At 48.5% G+C, this 22,665-nt stretch overlaps 1 protein-coding gene and 1 pseudogene across 14 annotated transcripts in view; one reads left to right on the forward strand and one right to left on the reverse strand.

Moving 5' to 3' along the window:
- Nucleotides 1-2,942: 2,942 nt before the first annotated feature.
- Nucleotides 2,943-22,665, reverse strand: part of LOC105704847 (argininosuccinate lyase-like) — a 29,252-nt gene continuing 9,529 nt past the window's right edge. For 5 of the 14 annotated variants that reach the window (XR_010340133.1, XM_064370154.1, XM_064370153.1 and 2 more), the window contains exons 8-14: nucleotides 21,876-21,990; nucleotides 21,622-21,706; nucleotides 21,472-21,530; nucleotides 21,094-21,177; nucleotides 8,407-11,234; nucleotides 3,939-4,106; nucleotides 2,943-3,818 (exon numbers count right to left, since the gene is read on the reverse strand). Coding sequence is in view for 6 of the 14 variants with exons in the window: in XM_064370155.1 (XP_064226225.1) it covers nucleotides 3,734-3,818; nucleotides 3,939-4,106; nucleotides 8,407-8,450 (297 nt within the window). In the remaining 8 variants the exon portion in view is untranslated. The other 9 variants (XR_010340134.1, XM_064370160.1, XM_064370151.1 and 6 more) reach the window with 9 other exon arrangements.
- On the forward strand, nucleotides 6,804-7,516 carry LOC135271998 (uncharacterized; annotated as a pseudogene).

Here is a 22,665-nt window from a genome sequence, read left to right on the forward strand (position 1 = left end):
TCATGTCACCGCACTCCAGCCTGGGCGACAGAGTGAGACTCCAACTCAACTCGTAAATAAATAAAGGGAGAAACTTATGTATTTGTCTCTATATGTATGACGTGTATATGTTATATGAAAAAATGACATTTCTCTTTATAAAACAATCTACATATTTAATACATTAATTCATTAGATATGTATTTTATGTACATTATATATACACATATAAAAAGGAATTTATTATGGGGAGTAGAATTTATTATGGGAAGGACCTCTCCCGAGAGGCAGAAACTGTTGCCTCCACCACGACTTCTCTCTTGGCTCATTCCAAGGTTGGCCAAACTGGGGAAGTGGGTGGAGATCGCCCTGCATCCCCCCTCCTCTGCCTAAGTGTGTCTTTGTAACATCAGCTGGCATCATACAAAGGGCAGGAGAAGCAAACACCCAGAACTAGTTTGCTGGTCAGAGATTCCTTGAGTGTCTGTCCTCACCCAAGCCTGCTCTGTGGGTCTGTGTTGTGAAGCTTGAGTCTTTGGAAAGAAATGGGAAGGAGGGGGCGGGGGAAATGTTACCACAAGAATGCTTCTCATTCCTCTGTTCTTGTTGGGTCCTGTTTTGGGGGAGGGTGGGGGTTGAGGGAAGCGTGACCTTGTGTCTTTGTCAATAAACTCATTTACACAAAATGAAAAAAAAAAAGGAATTTATTTCTTTGCTGTTCTGACACTTCCCTGGTCTTCTTTTCCCTGCTGGTTCTGGTCTTCTCTCTGATTCCTGGAGGTAGCCAGCCTCTAAATCCATGGAATTTCTTGAATGATAGGCCTGTCTGTTACTCATGGTGGCCACCCCAGGGTCACACCTGAGTTCCTGCTAACCAGATGACTTGGCCAAGGGGCCAACCACACCAGAAAGACCAACCATGTGATTTGAAGGTTGCAACTTTGAGCCACATGATGTCAGTCCGACCTCCAGAAAGGAACTGAGGGGCTGGAGATGGACTCAATTGCCTGGCCAATGATTGCATCAACCCGCCTGATGTAATAAAACCCTTGGACATGGAAGCCAAGGTGACCTTCCCTGGTTGGTGATACACATTAGTGTGCTGAGAGGATGATGTGCCCTGAGGACACAGAAATGTCATCTTCAGGACCCTCTCAGAGTTTATACTATGTGTCTCTGCTTTTGGCTGGTGTTAACTTTTGTCAGTTTTTCTTATATAAAACTGTAATGAAAATATCATGCTCAGCCGGGCACAGTAGCTCATGCCTGTAATCCCAGCACTTTGGAAAGTTGAGGTGGGCAGATCACCTGTGTTTGGGAGTTTGAGACCAACCTGGCCAACACAGTGAAACCCTCTCTACCAAAAATACAAAAATTAGCCAGGTATGATGGCACTCACCTGAAATCCCAGCTACTCGGGAGACTGAGGCAAGAGAATCGCTTGAACCTGGGAGTCAGAGGTTGCAGTAAGCTGAGATTGTGCCATTACACTTTTGCTTAACAGAGTGAGACTTCATCTCAAAAAAAAAAAAAGTATCTTGCTTTTCTGAGTTCTTTGAGTTGTTATAGAGAAATTATCAAACCTGAGGACACTGTGGGAATCTCTGAATTTGTAGCCAATTAATGAGAAGTACATGTGGTCTGAGGACACCCAAACTTACAGCTTGCATCTAAAGTGAAGGCAGCCTAGTGGGGGCTTGTGGCCTTAACCTGTGGCATTTGACGTTAACATCAGGGAGTTGACATCAGAATTGTGTCACACAGGCCAGCTGTGATGGCTCATGCTTGTAATCCCAGCACTTTGGGAGGCAAGGTAAGAAGATCACTTGAGCTTGAGTCTGAGGCTACAGTGAGCTATGACCACACCACTGCACCCCAGCGTAGGTGACAGAGCAAGACCCCATCTCCAAAAATAAAAAAATTGCATGGCACAGTGCCTGTCTTTAATGGCTCAAATGTTGCAGGAACTTTCTTTCTTTCTTTTTTTTTTTTTTTTTTTTGGAAGACAGACTCTTGCTCTGACACCCAGGCTGGAGTGCAGTGGCACAATCTCTGCTCACTGCTACCTCCAATTTCCAGGATCAAGTGATTTCTCCTGCCTCAGCCTCCTGAATAGCTAGGATTACAGGTGGGCACCACCATCCCTGGCTAATTTTTGTGTTTTTAGTAGAGATGGGGTTTCACCATGTTGGCCAGGCTGGTCTGGAACTCCTGCTGGGATCACAGGTGTGAGCCACTTTAGAAACTCTAAAAAATAAAAACCTTTAGAGTATTTTTACCACCTGGTTTTCTTCTCTCAATATGTTTCCCTCATTTCCTGCTTTAAAACTCAAGCTTAGGGGCTGGGCATGGTGCTGATGCCTGTAATCCCAGCAATTTGAAAGGCCAGGGTGGATGGATCACTTGATGTCAGGAGTTTGAGATCAGCCTGGCTAATATGTTGCAACCCTGTCTCTACTAAAAATACAAACATTACCTCAGCATGGTGGCACACACCTGTAGTCCCAGCTTCTTGGGACACTGTGGCAGAAGAATGGTTAGAACACAGGAGGTGGAGGTTGCAGTAAGCCAAGATTGCACTACTGCACTCGAGCCTGAGTGACAGAGCGAGACTTCATCTCAAAAAAAACAAAACAAACAAACAAAAACCTCTAGCTTGGGATTGGCCTTCTGTTCTATTTTTTTTTTCTTTTTAAAAACATTTTTTACAAATAGATGTAGATGCTATGTTGCCCAGGCTTGTCTCAAACTCCTGGTGTCAAGTGATCCTCCTGCCATGACTTTAAAAGTACTGGGATTATAGGTGTGAGCACTGCACCCAGCTTTATGTTTTTTTCTACATGAAAAATAACACAGGATTATCTTCCAGAGCTAATAAATATGTTCAATAAACCACAACCCCATTAAGGAAAAATGTCACTTGATAGCAAATAAGCAATCCAGAGCAATATGATCGCACTCTGTAAAGGTAAAAAAAACTTCATCTTTATTACATTTCCCCAAGACATGCACCACACTGTTCTCTTGAAAACACACAGTGCATGTCCTCCTTTAAAACACATCCTCTTTAAAGTAACATACAAACATGTCAATATGAGGTAAAAAATCACATCTGAATTTTCACATTTCAAAAACATATACTTAACGTCAAATAAAAATTTATTTTTACAGGAATTTAGGGGAACTACCACGTAGCTTCATCACGCCTGGAGCCTTTTGTGTCACTTAAGATCTAAACTTGTAACCATGCTAGCTGTGTTTCTAATGTGACAACATCATAAACCACCGGTCCAGAAGCCTGATCCATAATCCCACTTCCTAATGGTTAAGTCTCATGCTGGGTCCTCAACGTGGTTAGCTGCACAAGACATAAACCAAATCTTCACTGAATCCTCAACCCGCATCGGTAACTCAAGTGCATCAATCATAATGAATCTACCGGAACTCAGTATTTATGATGATTTTTGAGACGGGGTCTCAGACCAGAGTGCAGTGGCAGGATCAGGGCTCCCTGCAGCCCCAACCTCCCAAGCTCCAGAGATCCTCCCTCCTTAGCCCCCTGAGTAGTTGGGAATAGAGATGCCTCCCACATCACCCAGTTAATTTGTGTATTTTTGTGGAAAAGGGATCTCGCCATGTTGTCCAGGCTTGAAGCTGGTTCAAGCAATTGGGTTCCTCAGATTTCCTAAATAGACCATGATATTCTGCCTTGACTCCATGGGACACAGATGTACCTTCCCTCAGGCCAATGATCTCAGGCCTCCATGGTCCCTGGAGCTCTAGGAAAGGAGGGTGCAGTCTCGAGCCCACATCCAGTTCTCTGGGTCATAAGCTTGGATCTGGAAAAGGAAATGCCCCTTGAGAAGATGGGGACTCCTCAGATGCCCCTCCCTCCCCTCATCCAGCCTCCAATCCACTTGATTCCTCCCACCTCATCCACCTCCCCACACCCCACTCACCTCCTCCAGCTCCTCTGGGGAAACCCAAGCTCTCCAGTGCATGGAACAGAAGAACTGGAACCGAAGCTTCTGGAACAAGGGTCACTGGAGCAGTTCTTCCCATACAGGAAGTAGAAGATGGCTTGTTTGGGGGCCTTGTCATCCTCCTCCATGTCATTGGCCAGGTAGCTGGGGGCAGAAATCAGGTTGCTGCTGAGGGACACCACCAGGAGAGACCTCCAGCTGAGGTCAACTTCCCAGAGAGGAGGGCAGGGGACTGTCCTCGGCTCAGGACTGGTACTCACCCTGCAGAGAGCCATGCCTTCCTCAGGAGGGACATGCTGGACAGAGACCTGCTGAAAGGTGTCTTTCACACCTTCAGGATGGAGAGAGACAAAAACCCAAGGTGGCGCATGCTTGGAATTCCCAAATTTTGGAAGGCCAAGGCAGAAAGATTGCTTGAGACCAGGAGTTCGAGACAAGCCTGGACAACACAGCAAGACCCTTGTCTCTAATAAAAATAGAAAAAACTCTTGGTCATGCATGGTGGTTCACACCTGGAATCCCAGCACTTTGGGAGGCTGAAGCAGGTGCACTGCTTGAGACCAGGTGTTTGAAACCAGCCTGGTCAACATGGGGAAACCCATCTCTACCAAAAATACAAAAATCAGCCTGGCATGGTGACACACACCTTAGTCCTAGCTACTCAAGGAGCTGAGGTGCAAGAATTGCATGAACCCAGGAGATGAATGTTGCAGTAAGCCAAGATCGGGCCACTGCATTCCAGCCTGGGAGATGCAGTGAGACTCTGTCTCAATAAATAAGTAGGCCGGGGCCAGACACAGTGGCTCATGCCTGTAATCCCAGCAGTTTGGGAGGCCGAGGTGGGTGAATTACAAGGTCAGGAGTTCAAGACGAGCCTGGCCAAGATGGTAAAACCCTGTCTCTACTAAAAATACAAAAATTAGTCGGGTGTGGTGGTAGGCGCCTATAATTCCAGCTGCTCGGGAGGCTGAGGCAGAGAACTTGAACCCAGGAGGCAGAGGTTGCATTGAGTCGAAATCATGCCATTGCACTCCAGTCTGGGTGACAGAGTGAGACTCCATCTCAAAAAAAAAAAAAAAAAAAAATAAGTAGGCTGGGCACTGTGGCTCACACCTATAATCCCAGCACTTTGGGAGGCTGAGGTGGGTGCATCATGAAGTCAGGAGATTGAGACCATCCTGGTTAACATGGTGAAACCCCATCTCTACTAAAAATACAAAAAAATTAGCCGAGCGTGGTGACACACACTTGCAGTCCCAGCTACTTAGAAGGCTGAGGTAGGAGAATTTGTTGAACCCAGGAGGTGGAGGTTGCAGTGAACTGAGATCACACCACTGCACTCCAGCCTGGGTGACAGAGTGAGACTTTATATCAAAAAATAAAAAAATAAATTAAAAATAAATAAATAACTGTCCTGGTGTGGGGGCACAGCCCTGTAGTCTGAGCTAATCAGGAGGCTGAGTTGGGAGGATTGCTTGAGCCCAGGAGGTGGAGGCTGCTGTGAGCTATGATCTCACCACTGCACTCCAGCTTGGGGGACAGAGCAAGTCTCTGTCTCAAAAAAAATAGGATACATTGATATTTTGCCAAAGTCTGCCTTCTACAGGCATCTAGTCTAATCGTACTGGAAGAAATCAGGGCAGATCACCTAATCCCAATGTCACATTATAATAGGATGTAACTGGAGTGCTGTGGGTGTGCAGAGGTGGGAAGATGAGGGCAGGCATCACAGAGGCTGTGGGGTGAACTGACTTTAAGGAATATGTCATTCTCCTCAAAACCACATGTGTGCAGAACCCCAGACAGAAAACACAAACACAAAGTCAAGTCGAAGGCATTTGGAAGGAGTGGTGAAACCAAGCCAGGAAACATAAAGAGAGTGAGCCGGTTTGGCTGTAGAGAGATTGTAGAGAGGGTGGAATTGGCACTGTGACCCTGGCCTCGATTTCAAAAGACATCAGCTAAGGAAGCTGTTCAGATGGGCAGTAGGGGGTCAGACTTGGGCTTTGGAGAGATATTCTGGCTACACTAGGAAGTCCCCTGGCTTGGGGAGAGGCTCTAGGAGACCCCAGAAGGGAGCATTTGACAGTGGATTCAAGTGATGCCAGGGGGCCTGAACTGTGGCCTCTGTCATGGGAACCCGGAGGAGGACGATGGACCGTTGCATTTGGGGTTGATGTGGGAAGGAGATAAGACAGAGGAACCAGAAATGGCTGTTTGCTGGGGGAAGCGTCATGTCTGCTATGTTTCCTCTCCCCTTGGGGGGTGGCTACAATTCTTTTTGTTTTACTCTTTTATTTGTAAACTGGCGTTTGAGCTTGTTTTTTCTTTCTTTTTTTTTTTTTTTTTTTTTTTTTTGGCTTTGTTTTTGAGAAAAAGTCTCAGTCTGTTGCCCATGCTGGAGTGCAGTGGCTCAATCTTAGCTTACTACAACCTCTCTCTCCTGGGTTAAAGCAGTTCTCTTGCCTCAGTGTCCCAAGCAGCTAGGATTACAGGTGCACATCACCGTGTCTGGCTAATTTTTGTACTTTTTTAGTAGAGACAGGGTTTTGACATGTTGGCCAGGCTGGTCTCCATCTCCTGACCTCATGTGATCTGCCCACCTCAGCCTCCCAAAGTGCTGGGATTATAGGCATGAGTCTGCACCTGGCCTGAGTTTATTTTTAGATAAAACAGTCTAAAAACATCATGGCATAATGCTATCTTTTCAATACACAGAGTAAAGAGAACAAATAGGTGAAAGAATAAATAAAAGAATGGAATCCCACTTCCCCCCACTGTCCCAAGGTATTGGACATTGATGAAAAGGAGGAAGCAAGCCACTCACAGGGCCAGGAAGAAATGAATGCATCGGTTTTGCCAGGAGAAGAGGCTAGCACGGCTAAAATATGCTATGACCATAGTTAGCAGTACTGATGGAGAGAAAGGAACACAGAGAGAGAGAAGTCACATCTTGGAAGAGGAAGATCCTGGAGATGGGGCAATGGGGGCTGGGGAGAGGTTGCCCATCAGAGAAGGGACCTCAGTGTTGGGGTGACTGTGCTTATTCAGAATCTGTGGGGTGGAGGGGTATTTGATGGTGGGATGCAAGTCTGAGGAGCCAGAGGAAGGGATGTGGGTGATGGGCCCAGGATGGTGAGCTCCAATGGGATCTTTGCAAGGAGTGTATCTACATTGGCTGGTGTCAGGAGGGTCTTTTCTGTGCCAGGCAGAGAACTTTCCCAAAGTGCTAGGAGTAGAGAGGCCAGGAGCTTCAGGGCTGCGGCCAGACTGCGGCCCAGGGCTCAGATCTCAAAGGACCCATAGGAGAGGGAAGGGCCGCTCAGTCACTCTGCAAGAGACCTGCAGAGTCCCAAGGGAAATGCTGACAAATCATAAAAAGACCAAGAATAGCCAGGAGTATTGGCTGAAGCCTGTGACCCCAGGACTTTGACAGGCAGAGACTGGAGGATCACATGAGCCCAACAGTTCAAGAACAACCTGGGCAACACAGCAAGACCCTCTTTCTACAAAAATTACAGAAATTAGTGGAGTGAGGTGGCCTGTGCCTGTAGTCCCAGCTACTCAGGAGGCTCAGGCAGGAGGATTGCTTGAGCCCAGGCAATTAGAGGCTGCTGTGAGCTATGAGCATGCCACTGCACTCTATCATGGGAGCAAAGCTAGAATCTGTCTCAAAAAAAAATGGTGGGCACCAAAACTGAAGACCTTGGGAGCTGGCTGGGCACAGTGGCTCATGTTTGTAATCCCAGCACTTTGGGAGGACAAGGCAGGCAGATCACCTGAGGTTAGTTGTTCAAGACCAGTTCAAGCAATTCTCCTGTCTCAGCCTCCTGAGTAGCAGGGATTACAGGCATGCACAGCCACTCCTAGTTATTTTTTGTATTTTTGGTAGAGATGGGGTTTCACCATGTTGGTCAGGCTGGTCTGAAACTCCTGACCTCAGGTGATTCACCCACCTCGGCCTCCCAAAGTGCTCAGATTAGAGGCATGATCTACCGCGCCTGGCCTTGGTTTTTCTTCTGAGACAGGGTTTGGCTCTGTCACCCAGGCTGGAGTGCAGTGGTACTATCATAGCTTACTGCAGCCTCAAAGTCCTGAGTTCAAGCAATCCTCTTGCCTCAGCCTGCTAAAGTGCTGGGATCTCAGGCATGAGCCACAGTGCCTGGCCTGAAACCAAGCTTTCCTATCCCAATCGCAGACCTTCATCAAGTCTAGCTGAATCCTCTATGGCCTCCTAAACATCCCTCATGAGTGATCACTTCTGAGTCCTCCTGCATGGAGAATTCACCCACTAGGGGGCATATTTTTCTCATGGGAAAAGTATGGTTATGGGAAGTTTCCTCTTTTTGAAAAGAACAGGATTGGAGGTGCTCTCTGGGGTGTCCTCCTACCAAGTAGCCTGTTGAAGACCTCGTGGTGCTCAGGGAGCACGGATGACACTCACCGTCGCTTCAGCTTCACCTTGAGACCACACAGGGTCTCCACCATCCAGGTGTCCTCAGGCTCAGGGGCGAGCACCTTCTCTGGCTCCTCCTCTGATTCATCCGACCACTCCCTCTTCCGTTTCCAGCACAGAAACCTAAGTGGGGGGTTGTGATCTACCCAAGGAGTTGAGTAAAAAAAAACAGGCCACCATGTAATGCTTCTGCAACTGATCACCTTAAACCCCAACCCCAAACCCCAAACCACTCTCCATCCTCCCCAGCCCCGCAGACTGTTGGCTTCTGCAAGTCATCTTTCCCCTTTGTAAACTCCATATGCCTCTCCTTCTCCTTCCCATTCTTCCATCTCTCTGTCCACAGAATGCATCATTTCCTTTTCTGGTCCTGGCTCTCTGAGTCCCATTTTTTTTTTTTTTTTTACTTTATCGCCCAGGCTGGAGTGTAGTGGTGCAATCTCCTATCACTGCAACCTCCATCTCCCAAGTTCTAGTGATTCTCCTGCCTCAGCCTCCCAAGTAGCTGGGATTACAGGCATACAACCTGGCTAATTTTTGTATTTTTAGTAGAAATTGGTTTTCATCATGTTGGTCAGGCTGGTCTCAAACTCCTGACCTCAGGTGATCCACCCACCTCAACCTCCCAAAGTGCTGGGATTACAGGCATGACTTACTACACCCGTCTTTGGTTTTTCTTGAGATAGGGTTTTGCTCTCTCAACCAGGCTGGAGTGCGGTGGTGCAGTTATAGCTCACTGCAGCCTCAAAGTCCTGAGTTCAAGCAATCCTCATCTCAGCCTCCTAATGTGCTGGGATCTCAGGCATGAGCCATGGCACCTGGCCTGAAACCAAGCTCTCTTATCCCAATCACAATTTAAGTGAATCCTCTATCATCTCCTAAGCGTCCCTCATGAGTGGTCACTTGAGTCCTCCCGCATGGGCTTACCCACTAGGGGGGCATATTTTTTTCCATGGGAAAAGTATGGTAATGGGAAGTTTCCTTTTTGAAAAGAACAGGATTGGAGGTGCTCTCTGGGGTGTCCTCTTACCAAGCAGCCTGTTGAAGACCTTTTGGTGCTCAGGGAGCACGGGTGACACTCACCGTTTCTTCAGCTTCACCTTGAGACCACACAGGGTCTCCACCACCCAGGTCTCCTCAGACTCAGGGGTGTGCACCTTCTCTGGCTCCTCATCCAGTTCCTCAGATTCGTCCAACCACTCCCTCTTCCTTTTTGAGCAAAGGAACCTAAATGGGGGGCTGGGATCTACCCAAGGGTCTGAGTAAAGAAACCAGGCCACCATGTAACACTTCTGCAATTGATCACCTTAGACCCCAGCCCCAAACCCCAACCATTCTCCATCCTCCCCAGCCCCTCAGACTGTTGGCTTCTGCAAGCCATCTTTCCATCTTTCTCCTCTGTAAACCCCATGTGCTTCTCCTTCTCCTCCCCATCCTTCTATCTCTCTATCCTCAGAATGTGTCCTCATTTCCCTTCCTGGTCCCTGGCTCTCTGCATTCACCCTTTTTATTTTTTTCTTAAGACAGAATCTTGCTTTGTCACCTAGGCTGGAGTGTAGTGGTACGATCTCGTATCACTGCATCCCAACCTCCATTTCCTGGGTTCCAGTGATTCTTCTGCCTCAGCCTCCCAAGTCGTGGGATTATAGGTGCCTGCCATAACGCCTAGCTCATTCTTGTATTTTTAGTAGAGATGGGGTTTCACCATGTTGGCCAGGCTGGTCTCAAACTCCTGGCCTCAAGTGATCTGCCTCGGCCTCCCAAAGTGTTGGGATTATAGGTGTGAGCCACTGCACCTGGCCTGAGTCCCTCCTTTCTTCTCATACACCCTCCTCAAGTGCTTCCTCCTGACTTCTGGGCCCCTGCTTTTTTTTTTTTTTTTTTTTTGAGACAGGGTCTCACTCTCTCACCCAGACTGGAGTGCAGTGGCAGGATCTCGGCTCACTGAAACCTTGGCCTCCCAGGCTTAAGCAATTTTCCTGCCTCAGTATACTGAGTAGCTGGGGTTACAGGCACGTACCACTACCACTCAGCTAATTTTTGTTTTTTTTAGTCGAGATGGGGTTTCATCATGTTGGGCAGACTATCTCAAACTCCTGACCTCAGGTGATCTGACCACCTCAGCCTCTCAAAGTGCTGGGATTACAGTTGTGAGCCAACCCCCACCCCCTACCCTCATTCCTTCCTGGTTCTTAGTCAATCCTCTCTCATCTCTTCTTCCTCTAGTCCCCTCACTTGATAGTCCTGGCATTTCATTGTCCACTGCTTCCGGAAGGGAGTACCCTGAGGTGCTAGGCTGGGGGCTCTGCTCTTCAACCTGGGGTTGCCGTTGACGGCTGGCCATGATCTCCCCCAAACTCTGTTCCTTCCCAGAGAAGCTAGTTCCTGTTGTGGCCAAAGCCTTCTTCCACACTCTACTAGGAACCAGAAGAATGTGTTGTCTATTCTCAAGGCTGGGAAGAAGTCAGGAGTAGAGAACAGCTCTGAGAAGATACTGTTGTCCACCTGAGTTTCAAAGTGCCCACGGAGTTCAGTCCCTCCAATCAGTAAGGCTGGAATCTCTGATGTCATCGGTCACTCCAACCAGGCAACCAGTTTGAAGAAAAACACATGTAACTGCCAGCCTGAGCTCCTGTCCTGGAGATCCGAAGTGAATGGTATCTCCTGCCACCATCCCAACCTCAGACCATTGTCCTAAAGCATCTTCGGGGTCTCCGCATCCCTCGTTTCCTGTCCCAGCAGAGGCTGTGTCCTCTCCACTCAAAGGCTGAAGCATGCTGGGGGCTCATTTGGACATGCATATTTCAGAGTCCTCTCTGGTAGGAGAGGGAGCAGGGTGGCAAAGAAAAGTAGGGAAAGCAGAAATGATGAAACCTTACAAGAGTGAGACTAACATGTACAAGAGATCCCGGGTACACTGACTTGATGAAAAAGTTAAATAAAAGCACTCAATTTGCCAAAGCTTTTCTGCTGAATGCTTCCTGACATTCACTGTCCGAGATTCTGTACTAGGGGTACATGCGTCCTCTGCCCTAAGGCATCTTTGAGTCCAAGAGACATTCTGAGGACTGAAAATCATAGAAAATTGTCCATGAGCTCACATATATTTCCAATGGTGTCCTCAATTTCAGGGAGTCCATGGATCACCTAAAACCAGCCCCTCCAGTTGAACTAAGAAACTCTAGTCTATATATCGTTTTGAATCATATATATTTCCCTGAACTCAGAAATTTCTCTACCATTTATGGATTCTATGAATAATATAGCACATGTACAAAAAGACTAAGTAAAAAAAAAATCTCAGCTGTGCACAGTTTATGCTTGTAATCCCAGCATTTTGGGTGGCCAAGGGGGGAAGATTGCTTGAGGCAAGGAGTTCAATACCAGTGTGGGCAACAGAGCAAGACCCCCAACTCTATTAAAAAAAACAATTAGCCAGGTGTGATGGCTAACACCTGTGTTCCAACTACTTGGGAGACTGAGGCAGAAGGATTGCTTGAGCCCAGGAGCCAGAGGCTGCAGTGAGCTATGGTTGTGCCACAGCACTTTAGCCTGAGCAACACAGTGAGACCCTGTGCCAAAAAAAATGTTTTTAATAGAAAATAAAAGTTTCATGGCATTCAGAGACCATCCAGGGAAACTGAGTTCTGGCTGTAGTGACTCATGCCTGTAATTCCATCACTTTGGGAGGCCAAAGCAGGTGGATCACCTGAGGTCAGGAGTTCAAGACCAGCCTGGTCCACATGGTGAAAACCTGTCTCTACTAAAAATACAAAAAAAGTAGCTGGGCATGGTGGCAGGTTCCTGTAATCCCAGCTACTTGGGAGGCTGAGACAGGAGAATTGCTTCAACCCAGGAGGCGTAGGTTGCAGTGAGCCAAGATAGTGCCACTGCACTCCAGCCTAAGGAAGAGTGGGACTCCAACAACAACAACAACAACAACAACAACAAAAGAGCTATATATCTCTCACCCAATTTGCCTGCTAGGAAATTCCTTGTGAGCACCAAGAACTTTACTGAACTCGTCATCCTTCTGCTCAACTGAGACAAGTGCATATCTGATTACTTCCTCTGCTGGAAAATGCAGACTCCCTGAGCTAGGGAAAGGCATGAGTGATGGATAGCTGTCAGTGGCTCAGGCCTGAAATCCAAGCATTTTGGGAGGCCAAGGTGGGTGGATCACCTGAGGTCATGACTTCAAGACTGGCCTGACCCACATGGTGAAACTTCATCTCAGATTTGAGAAGTTGAGGCTCAAAGAGGTGAAATTACAAGTTTGAGATGCCTTTTTTATTTTTCTTTGGATGGGGTCTTGCTCTGATGCCCAAGCTGGAGTACAGTGGCGTGATCTCGGCTCACTGCAACCTCTGCCTTCTGGGTTCAGGAACAGTCTCCTGCCTCAGCCTTCCGATTAGCTGGAATTACAGGTGCATGCAACCATGCCTGGTTAATTTTTTTGTATTTTTAGTAGAGATGAGGTTTCACCATGTTGGTCAGCATGGTCTTGAACTCCTGACTTTGTGATCTGCCCAACTCCACCTCCCAAAGTGTTGGAATTACATAAGTGTGAGCCACCGAGCCTGGCTGGGACTTCTTATTAATTTTTGAAGAGATAAACTTAATTATTTTAATAGATATAATAATTGTGTATGCTTGTGGGGCATAGTGTGATGTTTTGATCTATGTATACATTGTGGAATGATTATTGACTATATTAAGGTAATTAACATATCCATCATCTCACAAATGTACCATTTTGCTGTCGTGAGAACATTTAAAGTCTACTTTTTGCCAGTCACAGTGGCTTAAGCCTGTAACGCCAATAGTTTAGGAGGCTGATGCAGGCGAATCACCTGAGGTCAAGAGTTCAAGACCAGCTGGGCCAACATGGTGAAACCCCACTTCTAAAAATACAAAAATTAGCTGGGCAAGGTGGCACACACCTGTAATCCTAGCTACTCAGGAGGCTGAGGCAGGGAAATCACTTGAACCATGGAGTCGGAGGTTGCAGTGAGTTGAGATTGTGCCACTGCATTGTAGCCTGGGCAACAGAGGGTGACTCTGAAATATATGTTATTAGTAACTATGGTTCCTAATGAATACTACTCTTGCTGGGCAATAGATCTCAAAAACCCACTCCTCTCATCTAACTCAAACATTGTACCTTTTGGTCAACTTGAGAGACGTATTTTATTGCATTTTAGAAACATCATGAAGAGGTCTCAGGAATCATTTGGCATCTTCTTATTTCTGTAGGTCTTATTCATAGACTCTTAGATCATATTCATCAGCCTGCTGATCTGTTCCTTTTTCAGAGATGTAGATGCTATCCAACATTTTTCTTTCCTTTTTTTTTTTTCAAGACGGAGCCTCGCTCTATTGCCCAGGCTGGAGAGCAGTGATATCATCTCAGCTCATTGCTACATCCATTTCCTCGGTTCAGGCAATTATCCTGCCTCAGCCTCCTGAGTAGGTGGGGATTACAGGCACACACCACCACACCTAGATAATTTTTGTATTTTTAGTAGAGATGAAGTTTGACCACATTGGCCAGGCTGGTCTCAAACTCCTGACCTCAGGTGCTCCTTCCACCTCGGCCTCCCAAAGTGCTGGGATTACAGGAGAGAGCCATTGCACCCAACCAGCCATCCAACATTTTTCTGATATCCTTGTATTTAGCACGATCATAGCTCACTGCAGCCTCCAATTCCTGGGCTCAAGCGACCCTCCCACATCAGCCTCCCGAGTAACTGGGACTACAGGTGAGCACCACCATGCCCAGCCAATTTTTGTAGAGATGGGGGTCTTGCTTTGTTGCCCAGGCTGGTCTGGAACTCCTGGCCCCAAGGGATCCTCCCACCTGGGCCTCCCAAAGTCCTGGGATTACAGGCATGAGCCACCATGCCTGGCCAGCTTCATGATTTTACGTGTAGCTTCTGCTTTCCTGAATTTATCCCTGTCTTTGAAAATCTGCATCTCCCAATGCCCAGCTAATTCTGTATTTTCAGTAGAGGCGGGGTTTCTCCATGTTGGTCAGGCTGGTGTCAAACTCCCAACTCAGGTGATCTGCCCACCCTTAGCCTCCCAAAGTGCTGAGATTACAGGCATGAGCCACTGTGTCTGGCCAAAAACGGGTTTTGAAGTTGTATTTGTGAAGCAGTGTTGTTGTATGGGGTCAAATCTCAGGTTCATTGTCCCAAGGCCATGGAAAACTGAATGCAGACACTCCAGAGTGAAATTAAGAGCAGAAGTGTAACAGGCAAAAGAAAGAGAAGAGCTCACTGCACAGACAGGAGTCCTGGAGAAAATGGGTTGCCACTTCCGCAGTGAATGAGGAAGGTTTTTTTTTTAATTTTAGACAGTCTCACTCTGTCTCCCAGGATGAAGTGCAGTGGTGCTCTCTTGGCTCACTGCAACCTCTGCCTCCCTGGTTCAAATGATTCTCCTGCCTCAGCCTCTCGAGTAGCTGGGATTACAGGCACCTGCCATCATCCCCAGCTTATTTTTGTATTTTTAGTTGAGACGGGTTTCACCATGATGGCCAGACTGGTCTTGAATTTCTGACCTCCAGTGGCCTCAGCCTTTCAAAGTGCTGGATTTACAGGTTTTATAGAGGAGCTTGAGGAGGTGGTATCTGATTCACATAGGGTGCAAAAAAGACTGGTTGGATCAGGGATGCTATTTGTAAAGCATGTGAAAGAAGCTGGCTACTCCATCCTAATCTTTTATTATGCAGATGGGATTTTTTACCAGACTGGAGCCATGTTGTCTGGTACTTTACTATTTTATATTTTATGTTGGAGTCCAGCTCTGTTGCCAAGCTGGAGTGCAGTGGCGCAATCATGGCTCATTGCGACCTCCACCTGCTGTGTTCAAGCAATTCTCCTGCTTCAGCCTCCCGAGTAGCTGGGATTACAAGCAGGGCCACCATGCCCTATTAATTTTTGCATTGTTAGCAAAGACAGGGTGTCACCAAATTGGTCAGGCTGGTCTCAAACTCCTGACCTTGTGATCTGCCTGCCTCAGCCTCCCTAAGAGCTGGGATTACAGGTGTGAGCCACTGTGCCTGGCTGTTCCTCCTCCTCCTCCAATTTTCCTTCTCCTCAGATTACAGGTATGAGCCACCTCGCCTGGCTGTTCCTCCTCCTCCTGATCCTTTTTCTCCTCCCTTTTTCCTTCTCTTCCTCCTTTTACCTCCTACTCCTCTTTTCCTCTTCCTTCTTCTCCTCAGATTATAGGCATGAGCCACCCCATCTGGTTGTTCCTCCTCCTCTTCAGATTACAGGCATGAGCCACCACACCTGTTTCTCCTCCTCCTCCTGGGATTACAGGTGTGAGCCACTGTGCCTGGCTGATCCTCCTCCTCCTCCCCCTCTTTCGGCTGTTTTTTCTTCTCCTACTCCTCCTCTTCCACCCCTTTCCTCCTCCTTCTTATTCATTTTATTTTTTAATTTGGAGTCTTGCTCTTGTCACCCAGGCTGGAGTGCAATGGTGTCATTCTGGCTCACTGCAACCTCTGCCTCTTGGGTGCAAGCAATTCTCCTGCTTCAGCGTCCCGTGTAGCTGGAATTACAGGCATCTGCCACAATGTCCAGTTAATTTTTTGTATTTTTAGAGATGGGGTTTCGCCATGTTGGCCAGGCTGGTCTCAAACTCATGACCTCAGGTGAGCTATCCACCTTGACCTCCCAGAGTACTGTGATTACAGGCATGAGACACTGTGCATGGTCTTATTAAGACAGAGTTTAACTCATTGCCCAGGCTGGAGTACAATCGTGCAACCTCAGCTCACTGGAACCTCTGCCTGCCAGGTTCAAGTGATTCTCCTGCCTCAGCCTCCCAAGTAGCTGGGGTTACAGGCATTTGCCACCACGTCCAACTAGCTTTTTGTATTTTTAGTAGACATAGGGTTTCACCATGTTGGCCAGGCTGGTCTCCAACTCTTGGCCTCAGGTGATCCACCAGCTACAGCCTCCCAAAGCGCTGAGATTACAGGCGGAAGCCCCTGCACTGAGCCTTGGTTCTTTAGTTAACAAAATCTGTCATTGCTCTCAAAATCACTTGGTAGGGGTTATTCATTCTTCCTTGAGTTTAGCTTGTTTATCTTTGTTGTTAATAAAATGTAACTTTCAGGCATTTTTTTTTTTTTTAGGGACGGGGGTCTTGCTCTGTTTCTCAGGCTGGAGTAGAGTGGTGCCGTCACAGCTCACTGCAGCCTCCCACCGCTGGGATCAAGCAATCCCCCCACCTCAGCCTTCTAGGTAGCTGGGACTAAAGACACACAGCACAACCGGTTAGTTTTTGTTGTTGTTTTGACAGAGTCCTGCTCTGTGGCCCAGACTGGAGTGCAGTAGTGCCATCTCGGCTCACTGCAACCTCTGGTTCCTGGGTTCAAGCAATTCTCCTGCCTCAGCTTCCTGAGTAGCTGGGATTACAGGCAGGTGCCACCATACATGGCTAATTTTTATACTTTTATTAGAGATGGGATTCTGCCATATTGGTCTGGCTGCTCTCAAACTCCTGGCCTCAAGTGCTGTACCAGCCTCAGTCTCCTACAGTGCTGGGATTACAGGTGTGAGCTACCATGCCCGGCACAGCTTTTTTAAATGTGGTAGCTGGGCCCTTGTAATGTTGCCCAAAGTGCTAGGATTACAGGCGTAAGCCACTACTCCTGGCCTAGGAGGTCACTGTGATACCCTGTTTGAAGGTGATGGTTCCTGGACAAGGCAGAGGCTGTGGCAGGAGCCCCCTCTTCCCTTCCCATCTATAACTCTCACTGCCCTTGCCCAGTTTTCTCCACTTCCATTTTATTTTCTTAGAGACAGGGTCTCACTCTGTCCAGGCTAGAATGCAGTGGCATAATCATAGCTCACCAAAGCCTCCACTCCTGGGTGCAAGTGATCCTCTCACCTCAGCCTTACAAGTAGCTGGGACTACATGCATGTGCTACCATGCCGAGCTAATTATTTATTATTTGGTAGAGACAGGGTTCTCCCTGTGTTACCTAGGCCGATCTCAAACTCCTGGTCTTAAGTATCCTCACACCTTGCCCTTCCAAAGTGCTGGAATTACAAGCCACCCCATCCTGCCTTTCCAGTCCCTAACTGTAATCACTGGCCAGTCCCAGGAAGCCCAGCAACAACGGTGCCAGGCTGGGGCATGAAACACGAAGCAACCTTCTCTCGCACCCACTTTATCTGGGAGCAGATGCGGGAGGACCTAGGCCCACTGTCTGCAGTAGCATCCGCACCTGGTGGATCTGCCAGTCGATGCTGGAGCATGCAGTGCCACCCAGGGACTGCTTCAGGCTGTGCCTGTAGTCCCACACGTGGCTCACCTCACTCAAGAACAGGGGGCTGGGGAGAGGGAAAGAGGTGGGCCAGGTGCAAGCAACCCCGGCCTCCAGGCACCCAGGTTCACCTCTTAGGAGGCAGTGTGGTGAGGGGGTGGGCCGCACCTGATGGTCTGCAGCTCCTGCAGTGACAGATGGTTGAGGGCCACCCCCTTGGTCTCGGCCATAAGCATGGCTTTCCTGGAGGCCTTGTAGGCCCAGAGAGGAACATGGCACTGAGGCAGCTTCCTCCATGCCCTGATCTGCCTCCATTGCTGGCACTGCTTTTTTTTTTTTTTTTTTTTTTGAATACAAAGTATCCCTCTGTCACCCAGGCTGGAGTGCAGTGGTGGGTCTCACTTCACTGCAACCTCCACCATCCAGGTTAAACTGATTCTCTGGCCTCAGCTTCCTGAGTAGCTGGGATTATTGGAGTGTGCCAACACATCTGGCTAATTTTTGTATCTTTAGTAGAGATGGAGTATCACCATGCTAACCAGGCTGGTCTCAAACTCCTGCCTTCAAGTGACCTGCCCACCCAGACCTCCCAAAATGCTGGGATTACAGGTGTGAACCACCAGGCAGGGCCACCTGTGCCCCTTCCTGAGCTCCCCCACCCTCTAGGGGGCACCCCATCACCTCCCCCTTCCCCTGGCTGCTACACATTCACCCTTTTGCAGACCAGGGAGTAGGCAAGGTCAGTGGCCATCATTTCAGGCCTGAGAGCCTGTCACATGTTTTCTCAGTGAATCTGTGGGCACAAGTGGGTGAGTGGTGAGCCCTGGGGACCTTGGGGTCTGAAGCTGCAGGCCCAGGACCTGCCCCTCTGCCAGGATGTCCCTGCCTTGGGCAGATCCTGTCTTACCCACTCGGCTCTCTCACTCTCAGCTTGAACCATCTTCTCATAATTACTGATAGTATTTATGTGTGCTATTAATGCTTACTGGCCTGTATGTTTTACTGGCCTTTACAATTTCAGAGTACTTACATTTAGCATGCATCAGAAGTTCCTGGAGGATCTATTTTCCTTTTTAGGAGACAGGGTCTTGCTCTGTTGCCCAGGCTGGAGTGTGAGTGCAGTGACCATCATAGCTCATTGGAGCCTGGGCCTACCTAGCTCAGGTGATCTTCCAGCCTAGGCCTTCCAAGTAGCTGGAACTACAGGCATGCATGCCACCATGCCCAGCTAATTTGTTGTTGTTTTAGGCTTTTCTTTCTGAGACAGATCTGTCTGCCAGGCTGGAGTGCAGTGGTGCAATCTTGGCTCACTGCAACCTCTGCCTCCTGGATTCAAGCAATTCTCTTGCCTCAGCCTCTGAGTAGCTGGGACTACAGGCATGCCCCACCATGTCCAACTAATTTTTTTGTATTTTTGGTAGAGACGAGGTTTCACCATGTTGGCCAGGATGGTCTTTATCTGTTGACCTTGTGATCTGCTCACTTCTGCCTCCCAAAGTGCTGGGATGACAGGCATGAGCCACAGTGCCCAGCCTGTTTTGGGCTTTTCTTGAGACAGGGCCTTGCTCTGTCACCCAGGTTGGAATGCAATGGTGTAATCATGGCTCTCTGCATCCTTGATGTCCTGGACACAGGGGATCCTTGCACATCAGTCTCTTGAGTGGCTGGGACCACAAGTACATGCCATCATGACTGGCTAATTTAATTTTTTTAATTTTAGAGACAGTGTTTTGCTTTGTTGCTCAGGCTGGTTTTGAATCCCTGGGCTCAAGCAATGCTCCTGCCTCAGCCTCTCAAAGTGCTGGGATTACAGGCATGAACCACCAGGCCTAACCAATGGAGAATCTGCTAAAAATACAAATTGCTGGGGACCACCCCGAGTATCTGATTAAGCCATCTGGGGTGGGGCCTCACATCACATTTCTCAGGAGTTTAGGTGATATTGGTGTTGCTAGTTGGGGTACTAGCTTCAAGAAATATGTTTTTGTGTTTGTTTGTTCTGAGAAGGAGTCCTGCTCTGTCACACAGGTGGGAGTGCAATGGCACCACCTCCGCTCCCTGCAATCTCCATCTACGGGCTTCAAGTGATTCTCCTGCCTCACCCACATGGTAGCTGGGATTACAGGTGTGTGCCACCACACCCAGCTAATTTTTCTATTTTTAGTAGAGACTGGGTTTCACCATGTTGGCCAGGCTGGTCTCAAACTCCTGACCTCAAGTGATCTGCCCACCTAAGCCTCCCAAAGTGATGGGATTGCAGGTGTGAGCCTCTGCACCAAACCAAGAAACACTGATTTCAAGATACATTCTGAACCATTTAGGAATGAAATGATGTGATGATGAGAATTTGCTTTGAAATAATAAGGGGTTGAAGGAGTTGGAGAGGGCTGTGGGTAAAGACAGCAGGAGCCAGAATGTCCATGAGTTGATTATTGTTGAAGCTGAGTGTCAGTACATAGGGCTCATTATGCATTTTCTAGCTGTTATATACAGAAATTTCCCATAATAATTGATTTTAAAAGAAATCAGCCAGGCAAAGTGGCTCGTGCCTGTAATCCTCGCACTTTGGGAGATAAAGGTGGAAAAAATGGCTTGGGGTCAAGTGTTCAAGACCAGGGCAACATAGGGAGACCCTGTCTCCATAAAATCATATTAGCCAGGTGTGGGGGTACACACCTGTAGTCCCAGCTATTCCAGAGACTGAGGTAAGAGGATCACTTGAGCTCAGGAGTTAGAGGCTGCAGTGAGCTACTGCACCACCGTGCTCAAGCCTGGGTGACAGAGAGAAACTCTGTTGCTACAAAATATATTTTTCAGGTTTTGATTTAATTTATTTATATATTTGAAGATGGAGTTTCACTCTGTTGTCCAGGCTAGAGTGCAATAACATGATCTCAGCTCACTGCAACATCCATCTCCTGGGTTCAAGTGATTCTCCTGCCTCAGCCTCCTGAGTAGCTGGGATTATAGGAGTGTGCCACCACGCCTGGCTAATTTTTGTATTTTTAGTAGAGATGAGGTTTCACTGTGTTGACCAGGCTGGTCTCAAACCCCTGAATTCAAGTGATCCTCCTGCCTCGGCCTCCCAAAGGGTGGGATTCTAGGCATGAGCCACTGCACCAGCCTTTTATATAAATTTTCTTTTTTTTTAAGGGTTCTGGTTGGGCAAGTTCATGGGCCCCAGATCCCTTGAGTCTCATCTACTTCCATTGCATGGCAGCAGTTTCTGTCCCTTCCCTGTTCCCCAGGAGTAGGAGTGAGCACACCTCTCCTTCCCTGCCCCAGTTCCTCCGGCCCCTTCTCCCTCCTTCCAAGGCCACCCTCCTGGCAAGCCCACCCCAGTGCCTGGGATCTAGGGGAGGAGAGGCAGGTGGGTGTGCTCTTGCCTGCAGCGTGGAGATGACGCCAGTGGCCACCTGGAGCACGGCACTCATGGTGTCTGACAGTTTAAACACAGCTTCCTTGTCTTCCTGGAAGGTACATGGCAGGAGGTGAGGGCCTAGCAGCCCCCTGGCACCCAGGGTCCCCACAGCCCCACCCCACACTGAGGTATCCCCGCTGCCTTCCATGGGAAGAACACTCAGTACCCAAGCAAAGGAAGGCCAGAGAGCTCCAAGGGCAGCCACAGATGGGGCTGAGTGCACAGGATGGGAGTATGTATGGCAATCCTGGGGGCCCCTGCCTGGGTGTGCCAGAGCCCTGAGAACTGGCATGTGGTGTGTAGGCAGGCAGACCTCCCCTAGCCACCATCCCCAGCCTCATACCTGTAGGTCTTTGTTGCAGGTGCTGGCAAGTCCCTTGAGGGTCATCAGGAGCCCACACACTATGGGAAGAGGGAGGCACAGGAGCTGGACCCGGGATCCTGCCCCTTGGACACCCCCCATCACCCACACTACTCTCCCTGCCTTGCTTACCCGCCCAAACACACACCCTGCCTTGCTCCAGATCAACTCCAAGCTCTCGGGGTTTTTCTTCTGGGGCATCAGGCTGCTCCTAGTGCTAGGGATAGAGATGCAGGCACTGACGGCGCTGGGCCCTTGGCTGGTCCAGCAGCTCCCTGGCCAGGTCTGGTGGAGGGGTGGGGCAGGGATGAAGGAAGCCATGCCCAAAGGGGATGGGGAATACAGAGGCTGGGAGGGGCAGGTGGAGGTGGCAGCATGGGGCTTACCTGTAGGCATCTGAGAGCTGCAGGAAGCTGAATTCCTTGGTGCTGTAGACGCTGAGGTCCCTGACCATCCTGCTGAGATAGGTCATGCAGAGTGAAGGCCAGAACAGGAACTCAACTGGGAGAAAGAAAAGGTTCCTAGTCACCAGGCCTCTCCCATCCCCACCCAGCCTGACCAAACACGGGGTAAGAGAAGGTTAGGCCCTGGGGAACCTGGCTAAATTTTTATTTTCTTCTTTTTTGAGACAGAGTCTCGCTCTGTTGCCAGGCTGTACTGCAGTGGTGTGAGCTCGGCTCACTGCCTCTGCCTCCTGGGTTCAAGTGATTCTCCTGCCTCAGCCTCCTAAGTAGCTGGGACTGCAGGCACCTGCCACCTGCCCAGTTAACCTTTGTATTTTCAGTAGAGATGGGTTTTCACCATGTTGGCCAGGAGGGCCTCAATTTCCTGATCTCGCGATCCAACTGCCTTGGCCTCCCAAAGTGCTGAAATTAGAGGCATGAGCCACTGCACCCAACCAAAATTTTCATTTTTTGTAAAGATGGGGTCTTGCTATGTCACCCAGGCTGGTCTGAATCTCCTGGGCTCAAGCAATCTTCCTGCCTCAGCCTCCCAAAGTGCTGGGATTACAAAGGTGAGCCACTGCACCTAGCCTGTTTCTGTTGTTGTTGTTGTTTTCAATAAACCACCTTTACTGATATGTCATTCACATACAATTTACCCATTTATTTATGTATTTTTCTTTGACTTTTTGAGATGGAGTTTTGCTCATTTCCTAGGCTGGAGTGCAGTGGC

Source organism: Aotus nancymaae, unplaced genomic scaffold (genome assembly GCF_030222135.1).
Source record: "Aotus nancymaae isolate 86718 unplaced genomic scaffold, 86718_ANA_hifiasm-v0.15.2.pri h1tg000102l, whole genome shotgun sequence".
NCBI classification, from domain to species: domain Eukaryota; kingdom Metazoa; phylum Chordata; class Mammalia; order Primates; family Aotidae; genus Aotus; species Aotus nancymaae.